This window comes from Nicotiana sylvestris, chromosome 2, assembly GCF_000393655.2.
Source record: "Nicotiana sylvestris chromosome 2, ASM39365v2, whole genome shotgun sequence".
NCBI classification, from domain to species: Eukaryota; Viridiplantae; Streptophyta; class Magnoliopsida; order Solanales; family Solanaceae; genus Nicotiana; species Nicotiana sylvestris.
In genome coordinates, this window is record NC_091058.1 from 6,004,447 (window position 1) to 6,014,080 (window position 9,634).

Genomic DNA, 9,634 nt, shown 5'->3' on the forward strand with positions numbered 1-9,634 from the left:
AGCAAGCTCATCCATCATTGAAAAAAAAGAGAGCTTGTTGTTGACAAGAAAAGCTAAATACAATACCCAGCAATTTCGGCTACAACCCATGTGATAAAAATCATTGTTAATTTATGGTAATGAGTAAACAAAAACAGTAAAACTCATTGTTAGACTGCAATGGTCTCAAACCAAAACTGTTGAGGAATAAAGAGGCCAACTGTGATTACAAAGAAAGGAAGGCAACTTATAAGTTATAATTGTTTGGAGGTACATATTCTGAGTGAACACATGAAGTATTTTACAACACTAGGAAAATTTATTTAAAGAAGACAAGGATAATCTGAAATGCAGCTTTGCTCTCCCAACTCTCCATCAGCTGAGTGGAGAAACTAAGCACCCTGCGGTCGACATTTGTAGTTGAAATGCTATTACTAACTCCCAAATATCAAAGTTCTCATGAGCACTTGGATGCTCGAGTTGCGGGAGAGATAATTGACCATTATCATTTATCCCTTTCAAGAAGCGGTATAGTATCACTCAGCCAGCCAGACCCAACTAAATCAACTGCCACCAGCAATAGATTCTTTCTACATAACAAAGCCTAGCTAAGCTTCATAAGTATGTCACTGGCGGAGCTGACATTTTCCTGTTCCAGCACAAACTGAACACTCGTCTGCTTTCCCAGCAATATGATTTAAGCAATGCTTGATTCTATCATTCACAACGTCCTGTAATAACAATCTTCTAGAATTAGAATTTTAACCTATTAGCTTTCTATAGAAGAATTTCAATGAGAAAACATTTGGCTGTTTTTAAATCAACCGTCTAGGACTAAAAATTTAGCCTAACAGCTTTAGCATGGAAGGATGTCAATGCAAAAACATCTGACCATCATGGGTCATCCCATGACATAAACGTTTGCGAGTTACTTGAGTAAGAAAAGAATGGGATTTAAATAGGATGCAGCAAAGCCATTGACACAAAAGAAAACAGAATGATAATTCATAAGGAACAAAGAATAAATTAAAGGGTTTCCTGATACAAGTGCCAGCAGACTGAAAGAAAAAGCAGTTGCCAACTCATTTAAGAAAGAAAATCCATAGTTAGGCAAGAACTGCCGTGAGGTCAATGGATGGGAAAGACAGGAGGGTAAGCAACTATAAGTGCAAATGTTGATCTATCTCACCAGCTTGAATGCAAACTAGGGGAGTTTTTGGCTAAGAAATATCCCTCAACTAAGGTACATCCTTGTCCTATCCAACTAGTTGCAGGATTCATCCTTCCCGTTAACTTCTGTCAAAAAACTAACGACGCCCGCAAAAAACGTGCACGTGACTTTCCCCCAAGTTTCCCTATTATGTATATTATCTTCCTCCTTCAGCAAAGAAGATGCTGATTTTCCTTTCATTCTAAACGGCCTAGAGCTTTTGGGAAAGAAACCACTCTCTCCAACTCTGCTACACCATTACCAACTGAGAAGAGCTATGATTTTTGACAAAAATTGTATTGCTACGCTGTCATTTTCTCCGTTAGTTTACTCTGGTTAACTTGTTAGTGTTTTAATCACTTCGCACACAGTCACACCTCCTTTTTCCGAAGAATAGGGAGTTTTTCCAATTACAGTGACATTATTTGAAATGGGATTATTTAATTAATTAGAGTCGCCACTTGGAATAATTTTTATGGTGTCCCAAGTCACCGGTTTATTTTTAAATCCCAAATCGAGAAAATTTGACTTTGTTTTAAAGCACGCGAAAACCAGAAGGTGTTAGGCATTCCCGGGTTCCGTGGTTTTAGCACGGTCGCTTTAATCATACTTGGCTTAATTAAATTGTTTAATTACTCATTTTTAGAACCTATGTACGTTTACTTTTTTTACCGTTTTTAATTATGGCGCTATGGATTTAATCTTTGAAACGGATTACATGTGTGTAAATCCGTTTTATTTGAGGCGTTGAAATCATGTCACGCGAACGTGTACACAATTTATCACGCTTTATTAATTATTAAGGTTGTTCGGCCAAAGTCGCACGAACGCGTACTTTGATTTATTTGTGGAAAATCATAATTATGTCACGCGAACATATACATAATCACGATAATAAATTAGAACGCGACTAAAGCATCCTACGAATATTCATAAATTACACCCTTTCCTAAGTTTGAGATTATTAGTGAAAGGCCATTGATTAAGGAAATTATTGTGGAAGGGTGTAAGATTTGATTATTATAATTATGGAATAAATAGGGACATTAGGCTAGCGTGGTATTCATGCCCATTATTAAGCCCAAAGTTAGAATAACCATCAACTTGAAACATTCTATTTTTGATGATTTTTATGATTTAACACATTTCTAAATATGCATGAATAATGCGAATAAATGCAAAACAAATAAAACAAAAACTCCTAAAATTTATAAAAACAATTAAAATTATTTTTGGACTATTTTTAGGAGTAATTTCCTATGTGAGGCAAAAATTAGGTGCTCACACACTATATGTCAATTCTAGAATGTTTGTTTTCTTTACTCTGTTAGTTTCATCAGTCATGGTATATAACTACATATTGCGCCCCGAAAGAAAATATTTAGCATGTTTTTTTGAGATGGAAATATTTAGCATGTTTTTCCGGTTACAATTTTACATCAAGGACCATTTCATGCGTGGAGATATTTAAATTTTTTCTATTTTCCCGCAAAAGAAAACCATGCAAATCTTTTAATTGGAGCAATGAAGAGCCTAGTGGAAGATCCGTTCATGTGATCCATTAGCTTTCAGGAATAGTGGTTGATCGCGAGGCACGACTTAAAGATCGTTACAACAAGAGCAACAAATAGTCTTGAAATTCGAAAGAAAGTTGAGAAGTGAAAGAGGAAAAAACTCGCAAAACCTTATTGTACTAGTCGTTTTATCTGCACTTATTGTATTAAACTTATTATGTATGTTAAACGAAAAGTACTCCCGCTGCCTAAGAGTATTTGTTTCGTTTCTTATACAATTAACACTTCATTTTTGTCGGCACTTCAAATCAATAAAAAACCAGCAACAATAAACACTTTTCCACACCTGTATACCCTTCACATCTTGAGACCTCTACACTAACACCAGAAAACCCCAATAACATGCAGCGAAAATCAGCAAAAGCCAGTACCCATATGCTGCAGTACACCATTGCACCAGCAAATTCTCAAAAGCTCTAGGCCGTTTAGAATGAAAGAAAACTTAGCATCTGCTTCGCTGAAGGTGGAAGATAACACATAATAGGGAAACTTAGGGGAAAGTCACGTGCTTATCACATTTTTTGTGGGTGTCGTTAGTTTTTTGACACAAGTTAACGGGAAGGATGAATCTTGCAACTAGTTGGATAGTACAGGGATGTTTTTTATTCACTAGGTAAGACAAGGATGTACCTTAGTTGAGAGATACTTTTAGCCAAAACCTCAAACCAGGGAGTAGGAATAACGTTAGGTTTCAATATTTGTTGGATGCCATATCTAAATGAAAAGAATAACTGGTGTGAAAGTAAAGCTACAGAAGCATAACAAGAACTTACGACAAGTAACTCGTGAAGACCAAGAGGTGCTGTAATGACATATGATACTCCTGGATGTTCTTTTGCAGCTTCAGCCGTTAAAGAAGGAATATCCTGAAGAGGGAAAGGTATCAGGCCAAGACCTAGCATAATACATCAAAGGAAATTCTAGATAACCTAGCACAAGTTTAGAATACATGAGACGAACAATACCTGGTTCCAGTGTCGTCCAGGAGAAAGGAAAAATGGGCTCACAATTACTCGACGTGCTCCTCGTTGAACACACAAACTAAATGCATCTCGGATCGATGGTTCTGCTAGCTCCTAATTTGTCATAAAAGAGATACAGAGGAAAAATAAGAGTTCCAACCTTTCAAGAAGATTAAATATAAAGGAGAATGGAGAGCTTAAGGTTGTGTTTGGGACTAAGTATTCATCGAGGAAAAGAAAATAAATTCATTAGAAATCTATAGTTTTGTACTCTGTGGCTAGGGAAAACATTAGGATTCTCTTATTCCTACCACATTCTTACTCCTATCACCACTTCTTCACCAACCCTAAAGAGATCCCTCTATCCTTTCAATCCCAAAAATCTTTGATTTCCTAGGTTTTCGCACAAGATATATTCTAAAATTTTCTTTTACATAGATTGGATATCATTTTTTTTCTCTAAAAAGATATACTTCTGTTTTTATATTTTTGCCTTTGTGCTTAACATCCAAACCTACTTTGTCTTTCCCTTTCTGTGATACCATTTCTGTTAATTTTTTTCCTGAAAACATATACTTTTAAATTTTTCATTTTCCTTCACCTTTGCTCTTAACATCAAAACATACTTGAAGACTCCTCATTTCTTATCCTTCTCCACTGCATTTTTCTTTCCTCATCCGTTTTCTAATTCCAAACATCAGCGCGTAAAAAAGGCATCAGGAATGAAACAATGAACGAACAACAAGGTCCACAACCGTAATCATACAAAGAGGGAGGGATAAAAACATTCTTACCATGTGTGCAGGCTCTACAATTGGGTATTTTGTCCTCTCCCTAAACATTGCTACAAATTCATCTGACATTTATCATCAAAATTACAACTATAAGCAAACTCATAATAAACCAGTATCAAAATTGAAAAGTGTGAAAGGTGCCAGAAACTAACTTAGCATAAGATTGGACTCATTTCTGCGGGAACCATGATCCACAATTATAACTCCATCGCCTTCTCCTATCCCGTTCAACCCCTCCCTACTTGCAGTGGCCATACAATACCTTTGTGGTAAATATCTGGATTTTGAAGGACCTTTATGCAATCTTACAAATTCAGGAACTGCACTTCCTGGTTTTCTTGCTGGGTATGTACTGGTTGAGCTTTCATCGTTTCAACACCACAAAAGAACATCAATTACTCAGTCGAATTTCCAATTAAACGTATCTTTGAAACTAAGTACTAATCAAGAATTAAACTTTATGATAATTAAAACATGAAGAATCTGTTATAAGAAAACAAAAGAGAACTACAAATTACCTCCTCAAACTGAGATGAGATTGTAAAGACAACGAGTCCATTAACTCTTCTAACACCGTCCGGATTATTCTTCCATTTTCCGGTACTAAGAGATAAAATCGAAGTCCTTTTTATTTGTGGATTGTGGCGTTGTAGAAGCCCAACTGAATCAAGGAAACCCAAACGTAATAGGAGGAGGCCCAGCCCTAAATGACAACCCTAAGGGGTCGTTTGGCAGGGTGCATAAGAATAATGCTTAATATGGTATATTAGTAATGTTGGTATTAGTTATGTTTGCATTAGTTATGCTGGTATTAGTTATGCTTGCATATTTCTTATCCATTATTTGGTTTGATGTATTAAAGTACTACACAATTTCTTAAAGAATTGCTTGTTTATAATACCCTCAAAAACCAGTCCATCACTCTAAAACTTTTTAAAAGAAACATATATTGAAAAATATTTTTATATGAAAAAGTTTAAAAAAATTATTTGATTTGTCTACCTATATTGTAATATAGAACTAAATATTATTTATAAAAAAAAGGAAATATGCTAAGTATTTGTTTATTTACTAGAGATATAATTTTATTTCTCACTATTTGAATTATTTTAAACTTGCATTAATATAATAACTAGCATATTTTAATCAAGCATAAATTTTGAAGGACAATTTTGTCTTTAACTATGCTAATCCATGCATTAAAACCCATTGCATTGCTAATACCATGGTTTTTTATGCATTAGTTATGCATAGAATAATACCAAATAGGATGTATAACTAATGCTTGCATAACTAATGTATAAGTTCAAAATGTCTACCAAACAAGGTATTATTAATACACAAAGCTAATGCAAGCATTATTTTATCTAATGCATCCTACCAAACGACCCCTAAATGAGAAGTATTTTTATTTTTAGGCTGCGCCATAAAATATTTACATTCTGTAGCCGAAAATTATATAAAATTTGTATAATTTTTTGTATATATATATATATATATATATATATATATATATATATATAGAGAGAGAGAGAGAGAGAGAGATATATTTTTTTGCTATTATTTTGGGAGCAGCTATATAGTGTCATTTTCCCAAGTATTAAAGCGAAAAAATTATAAATGGCCAGTTTTACGCCTGGTCAATTAAATTTAGCCACACAATCAAAGGTCAACGATATTTAGCCGCCAAGTTAGCACGGTAACAATTTGTTGACTAAAATACCCCTACTCTGTTTTTTAAATTTACGCGACTTGACCTCATATTCTTCTTTAGCACAATCTTGCGGCGTCAATCTGCAAATCCAAGTAAGTTCTCTCAATTATTTGTCTGATTGTTTGAATTTAACTAGTTTAAATTTCTTCTATAATCACAAATTGATTTGTGTCACGACCCAATCCCCGAACCCGGTCGTGATGGCGCCTCTCGTGAAGACAAGGCCAGCCAGACCAAAATGGAACACCTCTTTTAAACAGTTAATCATCATAAATAGTAATAACATATAAGATAATACTCATAAATTGCGGAATTTTAACGTTAACAACAACAAGAACCATCCCGACATAGCTCAAACCGGGGTGTCACAAGTCATGAGCAACTAAGAAGTCCGGATACAAGTCTACTGAACACAAAATCCGATATAATAGTTCAGAAAAAAACATGAAAATGCTAGGATAAGGGAGGCACGGAGCTGCGAACACCAACAACTACCTCATAGTCTCCAAATCACTGCCTGGACTAGGAGAAATTAGCACTTATGAGCGGACTCTGCGATGCCTGAATCTTCACACATGGTGCAGGGAGTAATGTGAGTACTCCGAATCAGTGAGTAACAATTATAAATAATGGCTGAAAGTATGAAAACACGTAAAGACACAAAGCAATTCCATATTAAGCAGTAAAATCACTTAAAGCGGTAAATCAGTGAAGAATCAAATGATATTCCTTTTTAAAACAAGTAAAACAGGTAAATAACAAGTAGAAATCCGCCCCTTGGGCACAATATTAATCGCTCAGCATAGTATCAGCCCCTCGGACTCACTCTCAGTACAGTATCAGCCCATCGGGCTCACTCTCGGAATAGTATCAGCCCCTCGGGCTACCTCACAATCAATCATATCAGCCCCTCGGGCATAGCATCAATCACTTAGAACAATGGGTACCCGCGCTCACTGTGGGTGTGCAGACTTCGGAGGGGCCCCTTACGGCCCAAGCGCTATATCAAGCCACCTCGTGGCATCATCACTCAGCATATCCTCACATCACTCAAGCCACCGCGTGGCATATAAAGTATCTCAGGCCCTCGGCCTCATATCATTCGGCCTCACATCACTCAAGCCACCGCGTGGCATAAATAGTAACTCAGGCCATCGGCCACATATCACTTAGCATGTCCTCACTTATGGCCCTCGGCCTCACTCAGTCCGAAAATCATCATAAGCCCCTTGGGCATTAGTAAAACAGTAGTCCTCAACCCAAAACATGATGTAGAAATATCATTTTAGTTTCAAAACCGAGTAAAAGTGGCTGAGTTTGTAAAACAGTAGATATCAACAGGACTGAGTTCAAATAATAAGTCAAGTAGTGAGGAAACAGTGATAAAAATCCCTGAAGGGTTCAAATAGTTGGCACGAAGCCCAAATATGGCAATCAACCCAAATCATGATGATAACCAATGAATTTCAATCAAATATTCGGTAAAATCATCAATCGGGATGGACCAAGTCACAATCCCAGTAGTGAAAGACCCCACGCTCATTATTCAACGCGTATATTGCCTCAATATAGCACTACGATGTGCAATCCGGGGTTTCAAACCCTCAGGACATCATTTACAACCATTACTCACCTCGAACTGGCTAATTCTCTAGCTCGCGACGCCTTTGCCCCTCGAATTGGCCTCGTGTAAATGTAGGTTTTCCAATATGTTATATTGGATGAATATTATAACATAGTTGAGTTATGTTTGATTCCAGTATATTTTACTGGATGTCTGTCATGTGTAAGATTTCTCTCCATTATATTATACTAGATGATTTCTGTTTAACCTAGAACTTTGTTTTATTTGTCATTACCTTTTTTGAGTGATTTTTGTCTTCTTTTTTTATTATGATCTTTAATGCAGTATATAATACTTGAGTTTTCTTTGATTTCAGTATATTTTAATGGAAATCTATCGTCTTTAAGCTTGTTGTCCACTATGTTATTACTATTCAGCTAGACATATGGTATAACTGAATGTTATTTACTTTTCAATCTAACATGTTTGTTTACATGTTTTTTATATATGGGGCATCAATTTCTGGGTGGAAGTATTGTAGACTACTTATTGTTGTTGATGGAACATTTCTTAAAAATAAATATAGAGGTGTCCTGTTAGTGGTTGTTACAAAAGATACAAATAACCAGATATTCCCTATAGCATTTGGCGTGGCGGATTCAGAGTATAACGAATCATATGAATGGTATTTCAGAGAATTAAGAAAAGCAATTGGGATTCGTAAAGATTTAATATTTTTGTCAGATCGACACAGGGCCACTGCAAATGGAATTTCAAAAGTTTTCCCTGAGTGATACCATGGTATTTGCATATATCATTTAGAAAAGAATCTAAAGCAAAAAAAGAGTGAGAAACACTGTAATAAACCTTTTTCAAAGTGCTGCAAGAGTATACCCTCAATCATAATTTGATGACTTCATGTCCCAAATAGCTGTTGTTGATAAGAAAACATTCAATTATTTGATGGAGGAATCACTAGGAAGATGGGCTCGTTCAAATTGTCCAAGACGACGATATGATATGTTAACAACAAATATTATTGAGTCAATGAATAATGTTTTGAGATGTGCAAGAGAATTTCCACTTTTAACAATGATGGATTTCATACAAGAAAAATTGCAAAGCTGGTTCTATGAAAGAAGGACAACCACAGAAGGAATATTCCGTGAGATATCAAATTGGGCAGAAACAATATTGGAAGAAAAAATTAAACCAGCTTTTACATTTAGAGTATTGCCCATTGATCGACTAAAATTCATTGTCAAAGAAGGGGTATGAAATTTATTGTTGATCTAGACAAAAGAACATGTGATTGTTCGGAATTTCAGCTAGATGAGATACCCTGTGAACATGTAATTGCTGCAATTGACAATATATATCACAAGAAATCGACCTTTTGATCAGCCTATTATTCAAGGGATTTTTAATTGAAAACATATGAAGGACAAGTAAATTCTGTAGGTGATTCAACAACATGGGTTATACCAGACAATGTTAAATCAGAAATCACTAAGCCTCCAGATGTAAAAGTAATGCTAGGAAGAAGATAGAAGAATCGACATGTTTCTGGTAAGAATTCAAGAAGGAACCAAGATGTGGTCGTTGCAAAAAATATGGGCATAACAGAACAAATTGCACAAATTCTGCTGTAGTTCATCTTTATGCAAGAAAATACAGGAAAAAAATGATTGATTATATACAATAAAGTTGCATTGGCTCATATGAAAAACTGATTGTAATCCCGAATAATTTGTTCGGTATTTTTGTTTTTCAAAATATTATTAGTCTATTTTTTTGTTTCTTGATTTGGTGCTAAAAAAAATCTGCATTGTGCACT

General features: G+C 35.4%; 1 protein-coding gene across 1 annotated transcript; it reads right to left on the reverse strand.

Annotated features, from left to right (window-relative positions):
* Positions 1-91: 91 nt before the first annotated feature.
* Positions 92-5,197, reverse strand: LOC104234139 (sirohydrochlorin ferrochelatase, chloroplastic). Its single transcript, XM_009787647.2, has 6 exons — positions 5,038-5,197; positions 4,672-4,880; positions 4,520-4,581; positions 3,729-3,839; positions 3,537-3,629; positions 92-710 (listed from the first exon to the last, which is right to left on the reverse strand). Exons 1-6 carry the CDS (start codon positions 5,076-5,078, stop codon positions 606-608), a joined length of 621 nt encoding a protein of 206 aa, XP_009785949.1. The 5' UTR covers positions 5,079-5,197; the 3' UTR covers positions 92-605.
* Between the last annotated feature and the right edge of the window lie 4,437 nt (positions 5,198-9,634).

Bases quoted from the DNA above. Each gene is read 5' to 3' on its own strand.
- LOC104234139 (XM_009787647.2), bottom strand. From the start codon at position 5,078: ATGGACTCGTTGTCTTTACAATCTCATCTCAGTTTGAGGAG. The intron at 3,840-4,519 runs GTAAGAATGTTT...ATGACAAATTAG, and splicing joins TTGTAGAGCCTGCACACATG to GAGCTAGCAGAACCATCGAT. The intron at 711-3,536 runs GTAAGTTCTTGT...TTGTTATTACAG, and splicing joins GTCTTCACGAGTTACTTGTC to GACGTTGTGAATGATAGAAT.